The 27,567-nt window shown below is 41.5% G+C and overlaps 1 protein-coding gene across 3 annotated transcripts in view; it reads left to right on the top strand.

Annotated features, from left to right (window-relative positions):
• The window catches only part of LOC122473158 (maestro heat-like repeat-containing protein family member 1), an 82,165-nt gene that overhangs the window by 11,452 nt on the left and 43,146 nt on the right, over positions 1-27,567 (top strand). For 2 of the 3 annotated variants that reach the window (XM_043563347.1, XM_043563345.1), the window contains 12 exons: positions 461-605; positions 2,173-2,216; positions 2,932-3,091; positions 3,606-3,658; positions 4,258-4,365; positions 9,823-9,939; positions 19,253-19,375; positions 19,734-19,886; positions 20,345-20,467; positions 20,835-20,914; positions 21,517-21,652; positions 22,706-22,795. In XM_043563347.1, coding sequence (XP_043419282.1) covers positions 461-605; positions 2,173-2,216; positions 2,932-3,091; positions 3,606-3,658; positions 4,258-4,365; positions 9,823-9,939; positions 19,253-19,375; positions 19,734-19,886; positions 20,345-20,467; positions 20,835-20,914; positions 21,517-21,652; positions 22,706-22,795 — 1,332 coding nt within the window. The remainder of the gene's footprint in view (positions 1-460; positions 606-2,172; positions 2,217-2,931; positions 3,092-3,605; positions 3,659-4,257; positions 4,366-9,822; positions 9,940-19,252; positions 19,376-19,733; positions 19,887-20,344; positions 20,468-20,834; positions 20,915-21,516; positions 21,653-22,705; positions 22,796-27,567) is intronic. The other variant, XM_043563346.1, reaches the window with a different exon arrangement.

The following is a 27,567-nucleotide window of genomic DNA, read 5'->3' as shown; positions in this document are numbered from 1 at the left end:
TGCTGGTCTTAGCAATCTCTAGGGATTCTTGAAGACTCCTATGGGTTGCTGTGTGGGTCAGAGTTGAGTCAGGGGCCATGGGAGGAAAAGCTGTGATTTGCTCTCCCTCCCAGAGTCCCCCTCTCCCAGCAAAGCTGTCTCCTGATCACTAGCATGTCTTCTACCCTTGGGATGTTCCCCAGTGAAGGTGATTACAAGTCACACAATTCCAAATTTCAAGAAGCCCCTCTATCTAATCAAGTCCTTCCTACTGTAGTTTTAATCAGGACCTTGGTTATGTTTTACCAACATGGAGTGGAAAGGGAAAGAGGGTGAGAGGGAAGGGCAGGGAATGGGCAGACTGTGTATATAGGGTCTCAAATGCCCCTCCAGGAAAGGAAGACAAAGCCATGGGGTTGGAGAACTTATGGTTGGGGCTAATTTGGGGCTTGACATTGAATCCCTTGCCACATCTTACTAGGTAACCTTGCCCAAACTGATCACCTTGGTATGCCAGCCCAGCAACACCTTGGCCTTCGTGCCCCTGAGTAAGATGGCCACGAAAATGGCTCTGAGAGCCCGTTCCCTGGGCCAGGTTCCCTACCTCAGCAGCTTTCACCTCAGGCGTAAGTACACGGTGGGGAAGACTGTGGAGAGAGGTTAACTGTGAAAGCACAGGCTGCCACAGGCAGGGAGAGTGGGGGCAGGAGACAGGGTGAGATTCTGAAGGGGCGGTGGGTGTAGGGACAGGGTGCAGATCTGCAGGGCTATGGCTGTGAGCCTGAGCCATGATGGAGGAGGTAGGCAAAGGGTTAGCACAGCAGATTGATGCCATTTGGCCCTTCACATGAATGAAAAGGGGATTTCTCTGGGAGACAGGCAACCCCAGACACAAATCCTTCTTGCCTTTAGTCCTCATCTTGAAACACTGGAGTAGAGATGTAAGAATATTGTTGTTAATTACAAAGTAATGTGTACACAGACATTCCTGACCCTTTGCCCTGATTCTGAGCATTACTCTTTGTTCACCCCTTCTTGACCTCGAGTCCCAGTGGGAGTCAGAGTTGGGGTGAGGATATCTGTTCAGCACATTACTTGGGGTATGTATGTGTGGTTGTGTGTTTGGAAAATAAGCATTCTTTATTAGGTTTTAAAAGATGGAAAGGTAACAAATTACTTTCCCACTGTTGAGAGTTCTGATTATAATCCATATGAACAATAGATATTTAAAATATGGACCTAGGATTTTCAAATATGAAAGTCTACGCTCAATAAAATGTATACCTGGATTACAACTTAGAATAGTGGGAGATGTTTTCAAGGTGTCCACTAATAGAATACACTCATGGGTAATGACCATTCACCATGCTCTGGCTGGACAATGCCAGGCTGACATAGCAGCCTTTCTTCCCTAGTTTCTCTCTCTCTCTCTATCAAAAAAAAAAAAACTTTTAAAATTGTGATATAGGTGACATACAGTGTTGTATTAATTTCAAGTGTACCATGTAGTGATGTGACAATTCTATACATTATGTTCACCATGATAAGTATAGTTATCATCTGTCACCATAAGTATGATTACAATATTGTTGACTATATTCCCTACTTTGTACTTTTCATCCCCATGACTTATTTCTTTTATCACCGGAAGTTTGTACCTCTTCATCCCCTTCACCTATCTTGCCCATCTCTCACCTCTGGCAACCATCTGTTTGTTCTCTGTATTTATGATTCTGTTTCTGTTTCTATTTTTCTTTGTTCATTTGATTTGTTTTGTAGATTCCACATAAAAGTGAAATCATATGGTATTTGTCTTTTTCTGTTGTGCTTATTTCACTTAGTATTATACCCCCTAGGTCCATCCATGTTGTCATAAATGGTGAGATAATCATTCTTTTTTATAGCTGAATAATATTCCGGTGTGTGTGTGTGTGTGTGTGTGTGTGTGTGTGTGTGTGCGCGCGCACGCGCGCGGGTGCGCACGCATCTGTTTTATGCTGGAAATGGTTTGTTTTGAGGCTGAGTCAAAATGTCAAAATCCCCATGGCAATGGCACCAATGCTCACTCTCCACTTTGCTTTTTGTCCTCCACTAAAGAATGGATGGTGGGCTGCTGGGAATGGGGGGCTGGAGGTTGGGCATCCTGGAGCTGGCACTGACTCTGTCCTATTCTCTTATCCTCTTTTAACTCAGCTACCCAGTTCATCTCCCCACAGAAACTCCTGACCCATCTTGTGGTAAGTGATGAATGAATGGGATGAATACTACCTTACCATCCATCCTTCCATCCATCCATCTATCCGTCCATCTCCCCATTCTACAAATAGTTGAGTACCACTGTATTCTAGGCATTGTGCTGGGCAAGGAATAAAGGGTAGGGCCAAAGATCATAGAGACTTTGGGGAGAGGTGATCCAGGCCAAACAGCTTGGAGGAGGGAAGGAATGTGGGTTGGAGAAGACCTGGCCTGTATTCTATGTGGCCTTATTGTGAGCTGTTCTCTATTGATCTTAGACATGGCTTTCTGGATCTCATTTTCTCAGCAAGTATGTTTTGAGTTTCTCTATTTGCCCAGACATTATGTTATAGACATTATGTATACTTGGAAAGACAAGGTGTAGAACTGCTCTTGAAGTGTTCACAGTCTTAGTGGGAAAGACGAGCCTGGGAATAACTACCCATAATGCAGTGTGATAAATGTTAGTAGAGGAATACATGGGGTGCATTGGGATCTTAGAAGAGTGATGGGCTGATTTGGTCTCCAGGAATCAAAGAAGGCATCACAGAGGAGGCAACGTTTTGAAAGCATCTTGCAGAACATGTAGTTCACAGGTGGAAAAGAATGGGAAGGTCTAAGCTTCAGCTCTACCATTCAATGGATTTGTTCTTATTTTCTTCCTTCTTTTCCCTTAAATCCATTCTCTGCCTCCTGCTCGCTTCTCTTGTTTCTCAGATGTTTTCCCTGAAGCCCTATAGAGAAGGGGAGTTTGGTGTAAGCTCTCTAAGGCTACTATATGCCCTGCATCCTATCACCTCCCTGCACCCCGTTATCAACTCGAATGTGGGCCAGCTGTGGATGACGGAGATCCCACAGATGTTGCAGATGCTGGATGGTGAGGGGTTGGCTGCAAGGTGGGAGAAATGGAGCTGGGGCAGGGGGGCAGACTCCAGAAGAGATGAAGTCCCAAGGTACAGGATGGATCTTCCTTGGGGTGAGGAGAACCAGGACCAGTCTCTCTGTCTTTCTGAGATGCCATTTGGGTAGGTCTGCTTCTTGGACCATGTTCTTCACTGAGTAGATATGCAGTCCAGAATTCTGTGGCTCCAGAGTTCCCAGAATACCCCTTCTTGTGGGCAGAGGATCAGGGAAGAGTGTGGGCTTTGGAACCAGAGAGACCCAGGTTGGTATCCTTGTTCTAACACTTGCCTGCTGGGTACGTTTGATCTTTGAAAAGTCATACATTTCCTGGAGCCTCTGTAAAGTGGGAGAATAGTTATATTGTGGGGTCATGGTGAAAATTAAATGTGATGATGGGCATAAGGCCCCTGGAATAGTGTCCAGATGTTGGTTCTTTTTCCCTATCTGGGGCCTTCTGGTTGGGCAGATCATGCTTTCTCCTTTCCTAGATCACACTGAGAAGAGCCTGAATCAGGAGGAGTGGGAAGGCAGGCTGCTCCAGGTGAGCACCGTATGAGACATTCCTCCCTCCACACTTGCCTTCTTTCTCCTCCTTAGGATCCTGAGGGAGACCCCCCAGAGACTGAGACATGATCAAGAGACCTCCCTACTCAAGAAAACCTATTTCTGGGGAATCCTTGGCTCCTGGCCTCTGCATCAGAGTCTCTGACTATATCCTAAACCTTAATTTACCTTCCACACCCTCAAAGTCCGACTGTCAAGAGAGAGTAAGGAAATGGGGCCCTAGCTTTGTGATCTTGGGCAAGTTATTTAGCCTTTGCCAGCCTCAGCTTCTTCATCTGTAAAATAGAAATAACTCCTATCTCTCATAATTGAATAGGATAATATAGGAGAGAGAGAGAGCCTTGTAGACTATAGTTTCACATACATAATTGGCATTACCATCATTGTTGCTATATTGTCATTCTCAGTCCTGACTAACCCCCTCTCTGTATATTTCAGCTCCTCCCCATTTCTTGAGCTCTTTTTTCATATTTACAGACCATGTCCCCTTGTCTCTTGCTTCTTTCTGACCCACTTCCATGAGGCAGAAAATCCCGCCCACTGCTCTGTGTGGTCCTTTTCTCTCTTTTTACTCAGTTTTCAAGTCAGTCATTATTGGCGATCGATGATGACAGCTGGCTGGAGCAACTCATTAAGGTTGTCTTGGAGAGGATAAATTATTTCAGCGATGATGATGAGGAGAAGGTAGGGGTGTGTGTGTGTGTGTGTGTGTGTGTGTGTGTGTGTGTGTGCGTGCATGGCACACCACACGGCTGGGGGTGGTAGTTGCAAAGAGACAAATGGGGGGGTGGAGCTTGGGGGGAGGGAATATAGAAATGTACATGAAGTACAGGTCTTGGGGGAAAAGCAAACCCATGTTTCTTGGTCCTGGGGAAGGGAGGGTTGGGGAGGACATGGAGCTGGTGGTCACACAGGAACAGCAGAAATATCAGTGTCTTACATTTGCTTAGTGTTTTGGGTTTTATTAAGAACTTTGCCATTTGTTGTCTTAATTAAACCTCCCAGTAGTTCAGAAGTAACAGATTAGATCTGGTATTTGGGTGCAGTGGAAAGATTATTGACCTAACAGTCACATTTAAGCAAGTTAATTCAAGTAATATTTGAGGGCATACCATGGATCAGGCACTGTGCATGATGTTGGGGCTGCAGAGCTGAGTAAGGAGGAAGGGCTCCTTTGCTCACAGAGTTCAAGGTCTATGCTGGTGAAGGCTTTGTTTCTGTCCTGGCTTTTCCTGTGTTCCGGGTGTAATCTGGGTCAGGTGTCTCAGCCTTCGTGAAATTTCAGTTGACTCACTTGGGAAGTAGCAATAACTCCTACAGCACAGGAGAGTGGGTGAATATAGACAACAACATCTGTGCAGTTGCTCTGTAAATTCAACAGACCAAATAACCAGACAGCTCAATCCAGAGGGACTCAGAGTTTTACACAAATTATAGGTAAAATTGGCACCTGATTCCAGGTTTCTTGATTTTTAATCTTATTTTCCTATCACTGAGCAACACTTTACTTGGGCTTTGGGGGGTCTCCAGGGAAGAGGCCCTATTTCCAAGACTGATTATTAGCTCTCTAATTATTAATAAATATTTATGAAGCACCTGCTATATGCAAAGTTTCGTGAGTGGTAAAATGAAGCAAGCAGGAATTCTGATCTTATCAATAAAGTTATTAAAAATATGTACTAAATGCTCACAGCACAGGAGGCATGAATCAGGCATAGAGTACTCATATAAAAGACACAGACTCTGCCTTCAGGAAATCATTGTCTGCTTGAGCAAACAGAGGACAGAGTGGACAATTACAATAAGTGTGGTAAGCATCAGGATCAAAATGTGCACTGTTTGCTTGGGAACACAGAGGGCAGCTGTTTACTTGGCCTGTGGGCACTGGCCAGAGAAGCTTTCTCAAAGGCGGTCCACCATCTCAGTTCGCTCATGACTGTTCTGGTTTCAGCTCTGAAAGTCCAGCATATTAGGAAATACCTCAGTCCTGGGAAAACTGAGAAGATCATCACTCTAGAGAAGAATAAATAGGTCTGGGAAGAGTAATCATTTATCAGCTGAGCAGAGAAGCAGTTTACCTTAGGTCAGGTTTCATAGAAGCAGAGCCTAAGGTGGGGGTCCTTGTCAAGTGATTTAGCAAGAAAGTGCTCTCAGGAGAAGCTGATAAAGTAAAGGAAGCATGATAGGAAGGGGAGAGGTTAAGTAAGGATATGAGGAGCCCTGGATGGAAACTATACTGCAGAGTCTACCCTGTTAGAGACAGGTGAGGGGGGCTTTTGTACTTCCCCACCCCTCCACCTCTCTGTCACTTCCATAGTTGGTATGGGGCAGGGATGGGAGAGAGAAGAATGTAACTCTCAGGCACCTCCAGGCAAAGAGGCCCAAAAAGGCTGCAGGTAGGAACTGCTCATGATGGTGCCTGCAGTCAGGGAAGGGAAGGAACCCTTGAGTCTGGCCAAAGCACTAAAGGCATCTGCTAGGGGAAGAAAAGGTGCCCACAGACAGGAGGTTTTAGGGGGAGAGTTGAAACATTCACTGAACATCTGGTATACCCTATTTGTCTACTGTGTCAGGCACTGTGTTAGCACTGGAGTTGAGCAATGAACCAGACACGCACTGCTCCTGAGCTTTATTCTCATTGGAGATGAGAGCATGGGGCAAGTTAAGAACTAACCTAACAAATACATTAACAAGATAATTAGCAGTTGTGATGAAGCTTTGAACGAAAAAAGCAGGATGGTGAGCTGGAGAGGAATTTGGGAGGTCAGGGAAGGCTCACTGAGCCAGGATCAGAAAGAGAATGAAACAGCATTTTGAAGAGCCCAGGGAAGATTCCAGACAGAGAAATAGGAAATATAGAAACCCTGAGGCAGGAAAGTGGGTGAGTATGTAAATATGAGTATTACAAGGTAGACAAAGGCAATGCACAGTAAGCAGGGATAAAGACTACTGAAATTCAGAGGAGGGAGAGATAAACATTACATAAAGATACTTTTTCGATTATGCTATGTTAATTTTAAAATTACACAAATTTGGGGCGCCTGGGTGGCGCAGTCGGTTAAGCGTCCGACTTCAGCCAGGTCACGATCTCGAGGTCCGTGAGTTCGAGCCCCGCGTCAGGCTCTGGGCTGATGGCTCGGAGCCTGGAGCCTGTTTCCGATTCTGTCTCCCTCTCTCTCTGCCCCTCCCCCGTTCATGCTCTGTCTCTCTGTGCCCCCCAAAAAATAAACGTTGAAAAAAAAATTAAAAAAAAAATAAAATTACACAAATTTAAGGAACTGTTTTTATTTTTAAAATTTTTCAAGTGAGACTTTGTTATCAAAATTTATTTTATTTTTTGTTTCTTGTTTTTTAATTTATTTTTTCATTCAAGTATAATAGACATACAGTGTTGTATTAGTTGCAGGTGTGCAATACAGTGATTTAACAATTCTATACATTTCTCAGCCCTCATCACAATAAGTGTACTTTGTCCACCCACCGATCCCCACTCTGGCAACCAGCAGTTAGTTCTCTGTGTTTAAGAGTCTGTTTTTTTTTGTTGGTCTCCTTTTTCTTTGTTCATTTGTTCTGTTTCTGAAATTCCACATATGAGTGAAATCATATGGTATTTGTCTTTCTCTATTTCATTTAACATTACACCCTCTAGGTCCATCCATGTTGTTGCAAATGGCAAGATTTAATTCTTTTTATGACTGAGTAATATTCTATTCCACATCTTTATCCATTCATCTATCAATGGACAGTGTTGCTTCCATATCTTGGCTATTATAAACAATTCTGCAATAAACATAGGAGTGAATATATCTTTTTGAGTTAGTGTTTTCATTTTCTTTTAGTAAATACCCAGGAGTGGACTTGCTGGACCATATGGTTAGTCTATCTTTAATTTTTTGAGGAGCTTCCATAGTGTTTTCCACAGTGGCTGCACCAGTTTGCATTCCCACCAACAGTGCACAAGGGTTCCTTCTCCCCCCCTGCCCATCCCCACAAACTCTTGTTATTCCTGGTGTTTTTTATTTTAGCCATTCTGGCAGGTGTAAAATGATATTTTTTTGTGGTTTTGAATTTTCACTTCCCTGATAATTAGTGATGTTGAACATCTTTTCATATGTCTACTTGCCATCTATATGTCTTCTTAGGAAAAATGTCTATTCAGGTCGTCTGACCATTTTTTAATTGAATTATTTGCTTTTTTGATGTCGAGTTGTATAAGTTCTTTATATATTCTGGATATTAACCCTTTACCAAATACATCATTTGCAAATATCTTCTCCCATTCAATAGGTTGAATTTTTGTTTTGTTGATGGTTTCTTTCACTCTGCAGAAACTTTTTGTTTTGGTGTATTTACAGTAGATTAATTTTGCTTTTGTTTCCTTTGCCTGAGGAGACCTATCTACAAAAATGTTTCTATGGCTGATGTCAAAGAAATTGCTACCTATTATTTCTTTTAGGAATTTTATGGTTCCAACTCTCACATTTATGTCTTTAACCTATTTTATTTTTGTGTATGGTGTAAGGAAGTGGTTCAGTTTCATTCTTTTACATGTAGCTATCCAGTTTTCCCAATTTCATGTGTTGAAGAGATTTTTTCCCATTGTATATTTCTGTCTCCTTTGTCATAGATTAATTGACCATAAAAGCATGGGTTTATTTCCGGACTATATTCTGTTCCATTGATTTATGTGTCTCTTTTTGTGCCAGTACCATGCTGTTTTGATTACTACAGATTTGTAGTGAAGTTTGAAACCTGGGATTGTAATACCTTTTGTTCTTCTTCTTCAAGATTGCTTTGCCTATTCAGGGTTTTGTTTTATTTGGTTTGGCTTGTTTGTTTTTTATAATTCCACACAATTTTTAGGATTGTTCTACTTCTATGAAAAATGCTTTTGGTACTTTGATGGGAGTTGCATTAAATTTGTAGGTTGCTTTGGGTAGTATAGACATTTTAACAATATTGGTTCTTCCAATCCATGAGCATGGAAGATCTTTCCATTTGTTTGTGGCCCTGATACCAAAGTTAGATAAAGGCATTACAAAAAAGGAAAACCACAGGACAATATCTCTGATGCCCATGGATGCAAAAATGCTCAACAAAATATTAGCAAACAGAATCCAACAATACATTTTAAAAAATCATTCACCATGATCAAGTAGGATTTAGCGCAGGGATGCAAGAGTGGTTCAATATTCACAAATCAATCAACAATACATCACATTAACAAAAGAAAAGATAAAAACCATATGATCATCTCAATACATGCAGAAACTCTCAACGAAGTAAGTTTAGAGAGAATATACCTCAACATAATGAAAGCCATATATGAAAAACCTACAGTTAACATCACACTCAATGGTGAAAAACTGAGAGCTTTTACCTTAAGATCAAGAATAAGACAAGGATGTCCACTCTTACCACTTTTATTCAACATTAGAACTGGAAGTTCTAGCCACAGCAACCAGACAAGAAAAAGAAGTAAAAGCCATCCAAATTGGCAAGTAAGTAGTAAAACTTTCACTATTTGCAGATAACACGATACTATGCACAGAAAATCCTAAAGACTCCACCAAAAAACTGCTAGAACTGATAAATGAAATCAGTAAAGGATACAAAAGTAATATACAAAAATCTGTTGCATTTCTATACACTTAATGAAGCGTCAGAAAGAGAAATTAAGAAAACAGTCTCATTTACAATTGCACCAAAAATAATAAAATAGCTAGGAACAAACTTAACCAAGGAGGTGAAAACTGTAAAACATTGAAGTAAGGAACTTTTCATTTCCTAGCTGGAAATGGGAAGTATGTGGATCAGGGAAAGTCCCTAAAGGGATGATCCATACCCTAAGAGTTTGAGAAATTAGAAATACAGCTTTCTCTTAACTCTAGCTTGAGTCCCTGCTCTGTAGGATTACTACCTTATCCAGATGATCTCCCCGCCCCCCCCCCCCCCCCCCCCCCCCCCCCCCCCCCCCCCCCCCCCCCCGAACAAGAGGGCCTATGTGGAGGATGGGGCATTGGGGGAAGGTGCTGGCTGACAGTTACAAAGCCAGTTTAGGAAATGTCTATTCCCCAGGCTACCCTAAGCTTATTCCAAGCTATGCATAGCCTTTCACCTCTACCCTTTTACCTCTCCTAGGCTTTTCTATATAAATTCTTTGGCTTCACCCTGCGGACCTCGAGGAATATAAAAATGGTGCAGATGATGCTCTCCGCCATCCTACAAACTGTCCATGAAGAGCTGCAGGAGAGGGAGGTGAGGTGGAGGAACTGGCAAAGCAGGGTGGGTGGGGGGAGCATTTTTACTTTAAGAGGCAGGATGACAAAGTGGTTAAAAGCTGGGACCTGGCAAGCTAGACAACCTGGGCTGGAATCCTAGCTCTACCACTTTATAGCTGTGTGCCCTTGGGCAAGTTACTTACTATTATTATTTTATTTTCTGAATCACTTCAGGAAGTTGCAGTCATGATGCATGCATATTTACCCCTAAATACCTCAGGATGTACTACCTAAAAATAACAATATTCCCTTATATAATCAAAGCACAGTGATCAAAATTAGGAAGTTAACATTGCTACAGTACTAGCAAATTATCTATCTAATTATCTAATTTATACAGCTGATCTATGAAAAAGGCCAATTGTCCCACCAACATTTTTTTAGAGCAGAAGAAAAACATTTTACCCCCCTCTGGTCTGGGATCTAATTTAGAATCAAATAGTGCATTTATTTATCAATTATCTTTAACAATTTTTAATATGGAACAGTTCCTCAGTCTTTGTCTTTCATGATCTTGACATTTTATTTTATTTATTTATTATTTTTTTAATATATGACATTTATTGTCAAATTGGTTTCCATACAACACCCAGTGCTCATCCCAAAAAATGCCCTTTTAATACCCATCACCCACCCTCCCCTCCCTCCCACCCCCCATCAACCCTCAGTTTGTTCTCAGTTTTTAAGGGTCTCTTATGCTTTGGCTCTTTCCCACTCTAACCTCTTTTTTTTTTCTTCCCCTCCCCCATGGGTTTCTGTTAAGTTTCTCAGGATCCATATAAGAGTGAAAACATGTGGTATCTGTCTTTCTCTCTATGGCTTATTTCACTTAGCATCACACTCTCCAGTTCCATCTACATTGCTACAAAGGGCCATATTTCATTCTTTCTCATTGCCATGTAGTACTCCATTGTGTATATAAACCACAATTTCTTTTTTTTTTTCAACGTTTTTTTGTTTGTTTGTTTGTTTGTTTGTTTGTTTGTTTTGGGGGGGACAGAGAGAGACAGAGCATGAACGGGGGAGGGGCAGAGAGAGAGGGAGACACAGAATCGGAAACAGGCTCCAGGCTCCGAGCCATCAGCCCAGATCCTGACCCGGGGCTTGAACTCACGGACCGCGAGATCGTGACCTGGCTGAAGTTGGACGCTTAACCGACTGCGCCACCCAGGCGCCCCTATAAACCACAATTTCTTTATCCATTCATCAGTTGATGGATATTTAGGCTCTTTCCATAATTTGGCTATTGTTGAGAGTGCTGCTATAAACATTGGGGTACATGTGCCCCTATGCATCAGTACTCCTGTATCCCTTGGGTAAATTTCCAGCAGTGCTACTGCTGGGTCATAGGGTAGGTCTATTTTTAATTTTCTGAGGAACCTCCACACTGTCCTCCAGAGCAGCTACACCAGTTTGCATTCCCACCAACAGTGCAAGAGGGTTCCCGTTTCTCCACATCCTCTCCAGCATCTATAGTCTCCTGATTTGTTCATATTGGCCACTCTGACTGGCGTGAGGTGGTATCTGAGTGTGGTTTTGATTTGTATTTCCCTGATGAGGAGCGACATGGAGCATCTTTTCATGTGCCTGTTGGCCATCCGGATGTCTTCTTTAGAGAAGTGTCTATTCATGTTTTCTGCCCATTTCTTCACTGGGTTATTTGTTTTTCGGGTGTGGAGGTTGGCGAGCTCTTTATAGATTTTGGATACTAGCCCTTTGTCTGATATGTCATTTGCAAATATCTTTTCCTATTTTGTTGGTTGCCTTTTAGTTTTGTTGATTGTTTCCTTTGCTGTGCAGAAGCTTTTTATCTTCACGAGATTCCAATAGTTCATTTTTGCTTTTAATTCCCTTGCCTTTGGGGATGTGTCAAGTAAGAAATTGCTACGACTGAGGTCAGAGAGGTCTTTTCCTGCTTTCTCCTCTAGGGTTTTGATGGTTTCCTGTCTCACATTCAGGTCCTTTATCCATTTTGAGTTTATTTTTGTGAATGGTGTGAGAAAGTGGTCTAGTTTCAACCTTCTGCATGTTGCTGTCCAGTTCTCCCAGCACCATTTGTTAAAGAGGCTGTCTTTTTTCCATTGGATGTTCTTTCCTGCTTTGTCAAAGATTAGTTGGCCATATGTTTGTGGGTCTAGTTCTGGGGTTTCTATTCTATTCCATTGGTCTATGTGTCTGTTTTGGTGCCAATACCATGCTGTCTTGATGATTACGGCTTTGTAGTAGAGGCTAAAGTCTGGGATTGTGATGCCTCCTGCTTTGGTCTTCTTCTTCAAAATTATTTTGGCTATTCGGAGCCTTTTGTGGCTCCATATGAATTTTAGGATTGCTTTTTCTAGTTTTGAGAAGAATGCTGGTGCAATTTTGATTGGGATTGCATTGAATGTGTAGATAGCTTTGGGTAGTATTGACATTTTGACAATATTTATTCTTCCAACCTATGAGCACGGAATGTTTTTCCATTCCTTTATATCTTCTTCAGTTTCCTTCATAAGCTTTCTATAGTTTTCAGCATACAGATCTTTTACATCTTTGGTTAGATTTATTCCTAGGTATTTTATGCTTCTTGGTGCAATTGTGAATGGGATAAGTTTCTTTATTTGTCTTTCTGTTGCTTCATTATTAGTGTATAAGAATGCAACTGATTTCTGTACATTGATTTTGTATCCTACAACTTTGCTGAATTCATGTATCAGTTCTAGCAGACTTTTGGTGGAGTCTATTGGATTTTCCATGTGTAATATCATGTCATCTGCAAAAAGTGAAAGCTTAACTTCATCTTTGCCAATTTTGATGCCTTTGATTTCCTTTTGTTGTCTGATTGCTGATGCTAGAACTTCCAACACTATGTTAAACAACAGCGGTGAGAGTGGACATCCCTGTCGTGTTCCTGATCTCAGGGAAAAAGCTCTCAGTTTTTCCCCATTGAGGATGATGTTAGCTGTAGGCTTTTCATAAATGGCTTTTATGATGTTTAAGTATGTTCCTTCTATCCCAACTTTCTCAAGTGTTTTTATTAAGAAAGGATGCTGAATTTTGTCAAATGCTTTGTCTGCATCGATTGACAGGACCATATGGTTCTTATCTTTTCTTTTATTCATGTGATGTATCACGTTGATTGATTTGCGAATGTTGAACCAGCCCTGCATCCCAGGAATGAATCCCACTTGGTCATGGTGAATAATTCTTTTTATATGCTGTCGAATTCGATTTGCTAGTATCTTATTGAGAATTTTTGCATCCATATTCATCAGGGGTATTGGCCTGTAGTTCTCTTTTTTTACTGGGTCTTTGTGTGGTTTAGGGATCAAAGTAATACTGGCTTCATAGAATGAGTCTGGAAGTGTTCCTTCCCTTTCTATTTTTTGGAATAGCTTGAGAAGGATAGGTATTATCTCTACTTTAAACGTCTGGTAGAACTCCCCTGGGAAGCCATCTGGTCCTGGACTCTTATTTGTTGGGAGATTTTTGATAACTAATTCAATTTCTTCGCTGGTTATGGGTGTGTTCAAGCTTTCTATATCCTCCAGTTTGAGTTTTGGAAGTGTGTGGGTGTTTAGGAATTTGTCCATTTCTTCCAGGTTGTCCAGTTTGTTGGCATATAATTTTTCATAGTATTCCCTGATAACTGCTTGTATTTCTGAGGGATTGGTTGTAATAATTCCATTTTCATTCATGATTTTATCTACTTGGGTCATCTCCCTTTTCTTTTTGAAAAGCCTGGCTAGAGGTTTATCAATTTTGTTTATTTTTTCAAAAAACCAACTCTTGGTTTCTTTGATCTGCTCTACAGTTTTTTTTAGATTCTATATTGTTTATTTCTGCTCTGATCTTTATTATTTCTCTTCTTCTGCTGGGTTTAGGGTGTCTTTGCTGTTCTGCTTCTATTTCCTTTAGGTGTGCTGTTAGATTTTGTATTTGGGATTTTTCTTGTTTCTTGAGATAGGCCTGGATTGCAATGTATTTTCCTCTCAGGACTGCCTTCGCTGCATCCCAAAGTGTTTGGATTGTTGTATTTTCATTTTCATTTGTTTCCATATATTTTTTAATTTCTTCTCTAATTGCCTGGTTGACCCATTCATTCTTTAGTAGGGTGTTCTTTAACCTCCATGCTTTTGGAGGTTTTCCAGACTTTTTCCTGTGGTTGATTTCAAGCTTCATAGCATTGTGGTCTGAAAGTATGCATGCTATGATCTCAATTCTTCTATACTTATGAAGGGCTGTTTTGTGACCCAGTATGTGATCTATCTTGGAGAATGTTCCATGTGCACTCGAGAAGAAAGTATATTCTGTTGCTTTGGGATGCAGAGTTCTAAATATATATGTCAAGTCCATCTGATCCAATGTATCATTCAGGGCCCTTGTTTCTTTATTGACCATGTGTCTAGATGATATACACATTGTTGTAAGTGGGGTATTAAAGTCCCCTGCAATTACTACATTCTTATCAATAAGGTTGCTTATGTTTGTGAGTAATTGTTTTATATATTTGGGGGCTCCCCCAATATATATATGGGGGACATATGGGAGCCCCCAAATTCAGCGCATAGACATTTATAATTGTTAGCTCTTCCTGATGGATAGACCCTGTAACTATTATATAATGCCCTTCTTCATCTCTTGTTACAGCCTTTAATTTAAAGTCTAGTTTGTCTGATATAAGTATGGCTACTCCAGCTTTCTTTTGACTTCCAGTAGCATGATAAATAGTTCTCCATCCCCTCACTTTCAATCTGAAGGTGTCCTCAGGTCTAATGTGAGTCTCTCATAGACAGCAAATAGATGGGTCTTGTTTTTTTTATCCATTATGATACCCTATGTCTTTTGATTGGCACATTTATTCCATTTACATTCAGTGTTATTTTTAAAAAATTTTTTTTTAATCTTTACTTTTGAGAGAGAGAGAGAGAGAGAGAGAGAGAGAGACAGAATGTGAGCAGGGGAGGGACAGAGAGAGAGGGAGACACAGAATCTGAAGCAGGCTTCAGGCTCTGAGCTGTCAGCACAGAGCCCGATGTGGGGCTTGAACTCACAGTCCGCGAGATCATGACCTGAGCTGTCGGATGCTCAACTGACTGAGCCACCCAGGCGTCCCTACATTCAATGTTATTATAGAAAGATATGGGTTTAGAGTCATTGTGATGTCTGTAGGTTTCATGCTTGTAGCGATGTCTCTGGTACTTTGTCTCAAAGGATCCCCCTTAGGATCTCTTGTAGGGCTGGTTTAGTGGTGACGAATTCCTTCAGTTTTTGTTTGTTTGGGAAGACCTTTATCTCTCCTATTCTAAATGACAGACTTGCTGGATAAAGGATTCTCGGCTGTGTATTTTTTCTGTTCATCACATTGAAGATTTCCTGACATTCCTTTCTGGCCTGCCAAGTTTCAGTAGAGAGGTCCATCACGAGTCTTATTGGTCTCCCTTTATATGTTAGAGCACGTTTATCCCTAGCTGCTTTCAGAATTTTCTCTTTATCCTTGTATCTTGCCAGTTTCACTATGATATGTCGTGCAGAAGATTGATTCAAGTTACATCTGAAGGGAGTTCTCTGTGCCTCTTGGATTTCAATGCCTTTCACTGTGGGGTGGCGTGGCCATCTGGGCTACTTGCACACTGCCAGGCTTGTGGTGCTGGGGATCTCGCGTATTAGCTGGGGTAGATCAGCAAGGTGCACAGGGGTAGGAGAGGCAGGCTCAGCTCACTTTTCCTTCAGTTATCCACTTCAGGAGGGGCCCTGTGGCACTGGGAGGGAGTCAGACCCACAGGAGGGATGTATCCGCAGAAGCACAGCGTTGGGTGTTTGCGCGGTGCAAGCAAGTTCCCTGGCAGGAACTGGTTCCCTTTGGGATTTTGGCTGGGGGATGGGCGAGGGAGATGGCGCTGGCGAGTGCCTTTGTTCCCCACCAAGCTGAACTCTGTCATCTGGGGCTCAACAGCTCTCCCTCCCGTTGTCCTCCAGCCCTCCCGCTCTCCGAGCAGAGCTGTTAACTTATAACCTTCCAGATGTTAAGTCCCACTTGCTGTCAGAACACACTCCGTCTGGCCCCTCCACTTTTGCAAGCCAGACTCAGGGGCTCTGCATGGCCGGCGGGCTGCCCCTCTGCCCCAGCTCCCTCCCTACAGTCTGTGTAGCGCGCATCACCTCTCCACCCTTCCTACCCAATTCTGTGGGCCTCTCATCTATGCTTGGCTCTGGAGAATCTGTTCTGCTAGTCTTCTGGTGGTTTTTTGGGTTATTTAGGCAGGTGTGGGTGGAATCTGAGTGATCAGCAGGATGCGGTGAGCCCAGTGTCCTCCTAGTCGCCATCTTCCTCCCTCCCTGGCTGAGATGGTTTTAAAGGGCAAATTGGGCACTCATTCAGCCCTGAAAGCTGGTCAGGCATAAAAGTAGGCTAGCACCAGGGCTGGGGGTGCTCAACCTTTGGAGAGGACTCTGCTGGGCTGGCACTGGTGTGAAAGAAAGTTTTTTCTGAGTCTCTGAGTGTGTGTAGCTTGTCTCTTCCTGTGTGCCAAGTATTTGCTGTAACAACTTTCTTGAAATTCCTTTAAATGCCAAACAAATATTTGAGTTGATCTTCCTGAAATCTGATTCCTTTGTACCTAGGGATGATGTGTCAACTTCCAAGAAGCCTCCTGCCAGATGTAGCCCAGACAGGGGGCAAAGGGGGAAGAGAATCTCTCCACAGGGTGTGGGTCTGGGAAAGATGCGAAAGGCAGTCGTGACATTTTAAATGTATAGACCATTTATTTTGTAGAATATATGGCATTTTTGGTTTGTCTCATATTTCTTCAAGATTAGGTTTAGATTATGTATTTTGGTGGGAATACCACAGAGTATGTGTGTCAAAGGATGGTTTTAAGGATTAAATATATAAAAGCTCCTAGAACAATGCCTGGCACACAAGCACTCTCTAGGTGTTGGTTACTGGTAGAGTTGGTACCCATGTTCTCAGGCCTCCCCTCTACAATGCCTCTTCCCTGCCAGATTCTCAGAGCATCCACCATCATCATGACTATATCATCAGGTATTTACCAAACCCAAGATGCAACAGTATCGTTGAAGAGACAGACACATATAGGAAGAAAACAGCTGACTACACAGAATAGCCTTACATGAGTGGTCACAGAGACATACAGTGGCTGTGTGGGGTGGTGGGGACTTGGGCTAGTTGGGTCTAGATTAGGAGAAGGAGTGAAGTGGGTATTCTCACTTGACATAATATTCCAAGACAAGACTCAGGAGCAAGAACTTTTGGGGGCATGTCTACAGAACTGTTAGTCGTGTGGTGGGACTGGAATGCAGAATTCTTTGACGGGAAGTGAAAATGACCCTTCTGCTGCCACCTGGGGACAGACTGGATACAAAGGATAAAGATAAGAGGGAAGAGGATGTTCAGGATGTTTCCTGGGTTTCTGGCATGGTCAGCTGGGAGGATAATAGTATCCTTCACTGAAACCAGGAATGCAGGGCAAAATGGGGAGGAAGATGATGCATTCAGTTTTTGATCAGGAGAGAAAAGGGTGCCCTTGGTATAGCCAGGTGGAGATGTTCAGTAGCCATGTAGATCTGGAGCTCAGATCTGGGCTGGATGGCTATGTTAGGGAACAATTATATTGTCCCTTTCTGTAAAATAGGATTGGTAATATTTATCTCAAATCTTTAGGGTTAGGATCAGTGAGATAGCATGTGTTAAGTTTGGTAAAAACTAAGCAGTAAATACTCTGATGATGTCAGTGATGAAGAAGATGATGATGGATAATGATGATGATGATGATGATGATGATGATGATGATGATGAATGACCAGGATGACTGGAAGCCATGGATAAGGGATGGCCTAAAAAGAGGGACAGAATAAACCCCCTTTCTGATGTTCAACTAGTCCCTGCTTTACAACTAGGCAAAATTTTCCCTTCATCTACTTGGAGGTCAAAAGTCTGTAAGTCCCACTAATACTTCAGCCTTTCTTGAAGATCTGTGTCCTGGAGCAACTGTAACTGTCCCCAGGTCCCTGTCACTCTGCCTCCTCTACTGCAGAATCTTAACGGTGGCCTGTCCTGCATAAACAAGCCAGTTGGCAAATAGCTGGCACCTGCTTGTCTGTGTTAGATGTTCCTTTAGCTCTGTGCCCAGATATCCTTGTTGAATAAGCTCTGGAAGACACTTGGCTGACACTTAAGTCAAAGGGCCTGTTATGAGGCAGAGGGATTTAAATTAAATGCTGTTCCTGGCAGGAATTATAGAATCCCCAAGTTTCCCTTGCTCTTGTCTCCCACTCAGTCATCCGTTCCCAGATCCACTAACCACTGATAGCATTTTCAGTTGTCCTTCTACTATGTCCTAGAAAACACATGCAGGACGTTCCTCATTCCTCTCTCCCCAACTCTAGACAGGCCCCCCTTTTCCACCTTCCCATTATTGGTCAGTTACTGCTGTTTCCTGTTATTCAGGGTTAGAAATATTGGCACTGTCTGTTAGTTGTCTCTCTCTTCTGTTTCTTCTCTGATTATCCATCCAATCCTGTCAATAATGTGCCTTGGATTTGTTCTTCCCCTTTGCCCCCTCCTTACCACCCTTCTCTGAATTACTAGTGCATGTAAGTATTCTCTGTTCTGCAATGTTGGATTTGATAATCCCAAGATTTTGTAAATCTGTGACTCTAATTTTTCATAATCTGAGTTAATTTGCTTCCCCACCCCCATGCCTTAGGCACCAAAACTCTACTGAATCCACAAATGAATTCATGTACATATGAGGGCCCACAGTTCATAAATATTATGGCAGGGTATGTGTGGGGGGTGTTCCTCTGCTCCATGATATTCAGGAAGGGCTTTTCTGGATGTTGTCAATTAGTATGAAAAATACAAAAATGAGGACTCCTGAATTTTTATAAACTCTGTGCCACTCTATCATCTATCTATCTATCAATCAATCAATCAATCAGTCATCTTTTAGAGTTCTTTTTTTCCCCCATCATGATAACTGTACTCTCTAATCCCCATCCCTTATTTCCCCCATCCTCCCACCCACCTCCACTCTGGTAACCATCAGTTTGTTCTCTATAGTTAAGAGTCTGATTCTTGTAATTTGCTTCTTAAATTATTTCTTGTATGGACTTTGGTTCTCCCCCTTGATTTTAAGTAATTTGAATCAGAGGAACCAAATTTTCCTTCCATTTATTTTCTTTCCCATTCCTCTCTCTTCCTCTCTCTAAATCTATAGTTCTGGGAGAACATAAAGTTCTGGCTCACTTTGAGCTGTGGCATGAGGTTGAGGCTATTCCTATTACAGGGCATTGCTGTGGCGCTCAGTATCGTGTCCATGAAACATCTGAAGGTAACCCTGGACCAACTGCAAGCATATAGTGCTATACTCACTGACAAGAACTCATCATCCATCCTCAAACTGATGAAGGTGATGGCATTCCTGGGAGCTCTGCCAACCTCCCACACAAAGCCTTCCAAGGCATCCCTGTCACCCCAGACTCCCCACTTCTCTGAGGTGTGCTGACCCACCTATGAATGTTTCTATTTCCCTCCGGCCAACTGTGGGGAAGTTTCATCCTCTTGTCCCTTTCCCGTGCTCCTTTATGCCGTGAATCAGGCCCTGGTATCACCAGCTGCACCACCTTCCTCCCAGCTGTTCACCATTCCACAGCCCCATCTTCCCTTCCGTGTCATGCAGGCAATCCATTCCTCTCTGAACCTCCATTTCCCCATCAGCCAAGGAGGATAAGATGAAGAGAAGGCAAGTTTCCCCCTTCCCCCTACAGGAACATCAGCAAAGGGAATGGGGGCTGGTCTGTAACATCATCTACTTAAGCTATAGCAAGATTATTTCAGAGAGCAAGGGAGCCATCTTCATGCATTTAGATGACATCCTGGCCATTGTCCTGCAACACTACCGCAACTGTATTGTAGAAAAGGTACTTCCTGCCTTCTCCACTTCTCCAGTGTCCCATCCCTGCCTTTTTTGGCCCTTCCCCTCCAAGAAAATGATGCCTGGCCTTGAATGGAACTCGGGGGTGGGGCAATCACAGTTGTTTCAGGGGAGGTAAGAGGGAGCCCCGAATACTTTTTCTGCCTTTGCCATTTGTTCAGAGCATATATCCCTAGGGTAGGAAAAGAAACCTTTCTCATTCCCTATTCATTTACCATCCAACTAGACATCCTTCGGAAGAACTTATTTGGTAAAAAGACAATAACTTAAGAGACATGGAAGCTTTGGGAGCTTTGCTTTCCTAAGCTGCCCTCAGAAGGAAGATGCAGGGTTTTAGCCTAAGGAAGCCTTAGCACCTCATCTCCCAGATTTTGTGTAGGTAGTTTTCCCTTGCCCTAGGATCATTCCTACCTTGGAAATCTCTGAGTATACTGGTTGGTTCAGGATAAGAACCTGAAGCTGGAGTACCTGGATGCCCTGACCAAGCTAATAAACATCTTGAGCAGCCAGCCCATGGCCTTTCAATTCAAGTTCCCTCAGAAAATAGAAATCGTAACCTTTATGATGGTAAGTACAACTCAGGAGGATGGAGGTAGAAATGCACAGAGGAGGGAGGATGGGTCCTCATTCATGGAAACCATTGGCAGTGCTCCTAGACTAGGCCTGGGGGATAAAAGTCCAGATTTTCTGGTTGTTTTTTCCTACCTTATTGCTCCCTTTCCCATTCTCAAGGTAGGGGTAAGTGCCGTGGGGAAGGTATGGTTGGGAGTAGGAGAGATGTGCTATCCTTCAGAGTCTTTGGAAGTCTCTGAAAATTCTAGGTCCCAGTTTCCTGTGAATACAGCTTGGGTGGGAGGAGGGGGAGGAAGGCAAGAAAGATATATTCACATCCTCTTGTTCTCTGGGGTGGGGGATTGGGGTGGGTGTGTTACAGGAGTTAATCAGGGAGGAGCCATTGAATTCCATCTCCAGTTCCATTAGGCAGAGGGCAATGAACTTCATCACTAACTTCAGGTAACAATGTTCCAGCCATTCTGTCCTCCTTCCTCTGACTGGATTTCAGTTCTTTATTCCCTAATCTATCCCCACCTTATTTTCTGCTCTGCTTTTAGTATGGGGGCCCCAGGCAGTTGTAGACATCTGTTGGACAATGTATGCCACCTCTTTTTACCAAGATTTTTTGGATGGGATTTTTTGGAGCATGTGGCAGAGACCACCTCTCCCATCTTCCATAGGCACTTGCTGTTGTTTCTGGTCCAGTCTTTCTTCTGCTCACAGGGATGTCCCTGACTAAACACCTCCATCTCCATCACTGACTGCCTCCCCCATTCCCTCAAAATATCCGGGGAACCAAACAGTAATATATCATCCCCAAATATTAGTATCCTTTTCTGTAATAGTTCCTCTTTCCCTTTTTCCCTTTCTTTCCATATTCCTGGCATTTAAAAACTTTTCTTACTGTTTCCTCCTTTTCTTCTTTTGGTTACCTTTTCTTTTGGTATCTTCTTTCTCCCACCTCTCCCTCTGTCTCCACCACCTCTCTCTTATTTTCCTCAGCTGTTATTCCTGGCCATTACTCTCTGGTTACATTTTTGCTCCTTCCTCCTGGATCTTAGGAAGCTCCATCCCCTCACAGAGGTGGAAGAAAGAACAGAGCTACTCCAAACGTGCTTTCAGAGTGTGCTATGCCTGCCATCCACAGAGGATTTGCAGAAGGAGGCATCCAGTTCCCAGGAAGCCCAGGCCACTGAAGTAATTAACTCTTTGATGTTTGTCTCTTTGTTTTTATTTTTTACTTTTGAGAGGATGAGAAGTATAAGTTCAGCAGTTATATGTAAGGACCTCTTTGATAAAAACATGATAATCATCAGAGATTACTAGGTCATATAGTCTGAACACTACTCATGAGAAGTACTTCCTTCTTGAGAGCACTCATTGATTGCCACTGTCACCACTTTAATATTCTGGCCCAGATGCAGACACTCAATTCTTTACCTTTTACTGTTGTACAATTGAAACCAGACTGGAAGGTTTCAAACGTGATTTTACTAAAGGCCCATGGGTAAATAAGTTCAGAGAGTCAGCAAGAGAGCTGAGTCCATTTCCCACAGGGTCTGTAGTGTTTCCTTGAAGGAAGGAAGAGGGATTCAGTTTTCCAATTTGCATTTATATGTTTGTTCCTAGGAATTCTTTCATGTTCTCTGATTACTCCTTTATTTTGACTGATTGTTCTTGTTTTACTGATACCACAATCTCCTGCTTCTTTTTTTTGAGGATATTAATAAGAATTTTTAAAAATAAAGGTTTCTATTACTTACTGAATTAGTTTGGTTTTCTTTAGGACCATTTGGTCTGTTTGTTTAGTTGGGCCTTTTCATCAGATGTCTGGTGGTCCTTCTTTGTCAGTTCATATTTATTTATGTTATGAAGGAAGGAATGGTACATACAGAGAAAGCTGAGGTCGGTTTCCTATGCTTGTACCCCCATGAGGCCTTATTCAGTGTAGCTCTGGTTAGAGAGGGAAGGTTTTGACAGGATTTCCCCATGTTTGGGGCAAGCTGGGATCTCCCCATCCACTAGGACAAACCGTGTATCAAGCAGATATTTGTGCTCTGCTGAAAACAACAGAAAAATTTCTTCAAGTTAGTAATGGACAAGTGGCACTTGAAATGTTAGGGGGAAACTTGCGGAGCAGAACTTCCCAAGGAAGGCTTCCTGGGAGAGCTGGAGCACTGAGCTAAGTTTAGAAAGAGGGGTGGGACTGATATCTCAGCAAGTCTTTGAGATGTCTCTTTTCTCCCTCAGGATTTGCTCATGGAGACCCTTCAATCCCTCCTAAGGCTAATGGAGACACTTATTGTTGAGATGCCTTCTCAGATCCAGTACTGTTTGGAGGTCAGTGGGAAGGAGCCCCTGAATTTGGTGTATTGGTTTTCTAGGGCTGCCATAACAAAGTACCACAACTGAGTAGCTTCAAACAACAGAAATATATTCTTTCACAGTTGTAAAGGCTGGAAGTCCAAAATCAAGGTATCAGCAGGGTTGGTTTCTACTGGAGGCTCTGAGGGACAACCTGTTCCATGCATCCCTCCTAGCTTTTGGTGATTCCTGGTGGCCCATGGTGTCCCTTGGTTTATAGACCTACCGTTGCAATCTCTGCCTCCATTTTCACAGGGCATTTGTGGGGTGCAGGAGGATATGTGTGTGTGTGTGTGTGTGTGTGTGTGTGTGTGTGTGTGTATGTTTCTCTGTCTTTTCTTCTTAATAAGGACAGGAGTCATAAGATTAGGGCCTATCCAAATCCAAATCCAATATGCACTCACCTTTACTTGAGTTCATCTGCCAGTGACTATTTTCCAAACAAGGTCACATTCTGATGTTCTGGGTGCACATGAATTTGGGGGGGACTCTATCAACGCAGTACAGTTGGGAATAGAACAGCAGAACAGTGGGGGGAAAAGTAAGAGGTCTGAGGATGAAGGTTGGATTCAGACCTTTTAGGGAAAGGATAACCAGAGCTAGGATCCAGATAACATTGGTCTGCTCTTTGGAGGACATCTTTTCCTTCTTCTTTCTTCCCCTTCAGTCATTGCTGTGGTCATCTTTCTCAGCTCCCTCTGCTCCCTCATGGGAGCTAAAGGTTAAAAGCATGGGCTCTTGACTGCCATATGCTGCAATTCCAGATTCTGATTCTGCTCTTAACAGTATAGCCTTGGGGAATTATTTAAATTCCATCTGCCTCAGTTTTCTCCTGGAAAATGAGATGACAGTAGTTAACATAGTCATTTTGATAACTGAATGAGATAATGTTTACAAAGTGCTTGGCTCATCTGCTCATTTAAAATTTGTTTGTCTTTTGATATCATGTTTTCACTCATATGTGGAATTTGAGAAACTTAACAGAGGACCATGGGGGAAGGAATGGGGGAAAAATAGTTTCAAACAGAGAGGAAGACAAACCAGAAGAGACTCTTAAATACAGAGAACAAACTGAAGGTTGATGGGGGGAATAGGGGAGTGGGGCAAATGGGTGATGGGCATTGAGGAGGGCATTTGTTGGGATGAGCAGTGGGCCAAGAGCACACTGTATACACTGTATGTTAGCTAACTTGACAATAAATTATATTTAAAAAATAAAAATAAAAAATAAAATTTGTCTTTTAATTGATTTGATTTACTTTATACTATTGTCATCATATTTTGGCCTTCTCCTAATATCCTGTTCCCCAGCTACCACATGAGGTTCAAAATTTCTTTGTAGTTTCTTTTGTTGTCAAAATATAGATCACTAAGGAATATAGTCAGACTATTGTGCTCAAAAGCTACTTGAAATAATTATTTTCTATATGATTATATTATCAAATTGGGATAATTTAAACTTGTTTGTGTTAAATTTTAGGGCTTCCTTTCTTTTATTTAATTGAAGAGAGTAAAACTTAAAACTTTATAATGTTTCATGCAAAGAATTCTTGCTCCTACTCTGATTTTCTTAACCTCATTCCCACTTATCCCCTGTAGATAACCATTTTTAATGGCTTCTGGTTTGACCTTCCTGTCTTTCTTATTGTGAAAATAAGAAAACCTGTGTTTATGATATATTATTATTATTTTCCTGCCTTTCTTGTGCTGTAGGTAGCACATTTTATCCACTGCTCTGGATCTTACTTTTTTCTCTTATCCACAATCAGTTCACAGATACAGTCCTTATTTTCTTTGTGGTTTTATACATTGTGTGGATGTACTATAATTTACTCAACCAGTTCCCTATGGACGGACATTGGGCTGTTTCCAATCATTTTGCTGTTAGTTTTCTTCTTTTTAAAAAAATTTTAAATGATTATTTATTTTTGAGACACACACACACACAGACACACACACACACACACACACACACACACAATGCGAGAGGGGGAAAGGCAGAGAGAGAGGGAGACACAGAATCTGAAGCAGGCTCCAAGCTCTGAGCTGTCACCACAGAGCCCAACATGGGACTGGAACTTGTGAACTGAGAACATGACCTGAGCCTGACCTGAGCCAAAGTGGGATGCTTAAACGCCTGAGCCACCCAGGCGCCCTACTGCTAGTTTTCTTCTTAACTTTATTTTGCAATGATTGTTGATTCATTGGAAGTAGGAAAAAATAGTACATATAGTCCCTTGAGTGCTTTACCTTGCTTCCCCTAATGGTGACATCGTATATAACAGTAATAACTATCAAAACCAGGGAATTGTCGGTATATTACTGCTTGACTACAGACTTTACTCAGTTTTGGCCAGTTTTTACACATACTTATTTGTGTGTTCTATGAGATTTGATCTCACGTATAAATTGTGAAACCACCACCACCACCATCATGATATACGATGTTCCCTCACTAAAAGAAACTCTTGTACTGACGCTTTATAGTCACATCTTCTCCCGCTTTGTCCCTGTTCCCTGGAAACCATTAATCTGTTTTCCATCTCTGTAATTTTGTCATTTTGAGGATGTTAAGCACATGGAATCAAATAGTATATAAAATTTTATGAGATTGCCTTCTTTCATTTAGCTTAATGCTCTTAAGATCCTTTAAGTTGTTGTCTGCATCATTAGTTTATTCCTTTTTATTGCTGAGTAGTATTCCGTGGTATGGATACTAGAGTTTGTTTAGCCGTTCACCCATTGAAAGACATTTGGGTAGTTTCCAGTTTTTGACAATTATGAAAAAAACTCCTGTAAATATTCATGTACAGTCTTTTGTGTGAATATACATTTTCACTGTTTGGGATAAATATTCCAGAGTGTAATTGCTGAGTCATGGTGAGTACATGTTTAGTCTTATCCGAAAATTACCAAACTATTTCTCAGAGTGACTGAACCATTTTATGTTTTTACCAACAATGTATGAGATGTCTAGTTTCTTCCCATCCTTGCTGGAAAATAAAATCCTTGGTATAATTTTTAAATTTTACCTCACTGTGGTTTTAATTTATGTTTCCCTTATGGCTAATGATGTTGAACATATTTTCATGTGCATATTTGCTATATACATCTTTGGTGAAATGTCAGTTCATGTCTTTTGCCCATTTTCTAATGGGATTGTTTTCTTACTGTTGAGTTTTGAGAGTTGTTTATATATTTTAGATAAAAGTCCCTTGTCATATCTATGGTTTGCTATGTGTAGCTTGTCTTTTCATTCTCTTGACAGGGTCTTTCACAGAGCAAAAATTCTAAATTAAAAAAAAAATTTTTTTTAACGTTTATTTATTTTTGAGACAGAGAGAGACAGAGCATGAATGGGGGAGGGGCAGAGAGAGAGGGAGACACAGAATTGGAAGCAGGCTCCAGGCTCTGAGCCATCAGCCCAGAGCCCATCGCAGGGCTCGAACTCATGGACTGTGAGATCGTGACCTGAGCCAAGTCGGACGCTTAACCAACTGAGCCACCCAGGCGCCCCCAAAAATTCTAAATTTTGATGAAGTCCATTTTATATTTTTTTCTCTGTGGAATCATGACTGGTGTCATGTCTAAGAACTAGGTCATGAATATTTTCTTCCATGTTTTCTTCTAACAGCTTTTTAGTTTTACATTTTACTTTAAATCTATGATCCATTTTGAATTAATTTTTGTATAATGTATGAACTTTAGGTTGAAGTTAAATTTTTTTGCACATGAAAGTTCAGTTCTTCTAATGCTATCCTTTATATATTGAATTGCCTTTACATGTTTGTCACAATCAATTGGCCATATTTGCATAGATCTATTTCTGGACTCTGTATTCTGTTCTATTAACTTCTGTGTCTATTCCTTTACCAATACTACATTGTCTTGATTAATCTATCTTCAGAGTAAGTCTTAAAATTGTATAATGTAATTTCTCTTTCTTCTTCTTTTTACCTTTGCATATTAATTTAGAATCAACTTGTCTATATCTATAAAACATCCTGCTAGATTTTTATAGAGTTGCATTACATCTATAGATTCATTGGGAAAAATGGAAAGCTTTACTATGTTGAGTCTTCTAATCCATGAACATGTTATGTCTCTTTATTTATTAGATCTTCTTTTTCATTCACTAGCATTTTGTAGTTTTCAGCATGAAGAACCTGTATATACCTAAGTATTTCATTCTGAGGAGATACTGTAATTGCAACTATTTAAAATTTTTAGTTTTCAATTGTTCATTGTTAACATGTAGAAATTCAGTTGAGTTTTGAATACTGACTTGTATTCTAGAACTTTTTTGGTATATGGATTCCTTGGAGTTCTCTATGTAGAAATCATCTTGTTTATAAATAGGCACAATTTTATTTCTTCATTTCAAATCTTATACCTTTTGTTTCACTTTCATGCCTTATTGCACTAGCTAGGACTTCCAGTATGACATTGAATAGGAGTGCTAAGAGTAGACATCCTTGCCTTATTCCTAGTCTTGGTGGGAAGGCATTCAGTTATACACTACTAAGTATGATATTTGCTATAGATTTTTTTGTAGGTGCCATTTATGAGGTTAGGAAGTTTGCTTCTGTTCCTAGTTTGCTGAAAAATTTTAGTATGAATAGATGCTGAATTCTGTGAAATTCTCTTTCTGTATCAATTGATATGATCATGTTGATTTTCTTCTTTAGACTATTAATATAGAAGATTAGATTGATTTTCAAGTGTTGAAGCAGTCTTGTGTTCCCAGA

The sequence above is a fragment of the Prionailurus bengalensis genome, chromosome B4 (assembly GCF_016509475.1).
Source record: "Prionailurus bengalensis isolate Pbe53 chromosome B4, Fcat_Pben_1.1_paternal_pri, whole genome shotgun sequence".
In the NCBI taxonomy this organism is placed as follows: domain Eukaryota; kingdom Metazoa; phylum Chordata; class Mammalia; order Carnivora; family Felidae; genus Prionailurus; species Prionailurus bengalensis.
The sequence above is the reverse complement of the archived record's forward strand: the minus strand, read 5'-3'. Positions and strand labels throughout refer to the sequence as shown.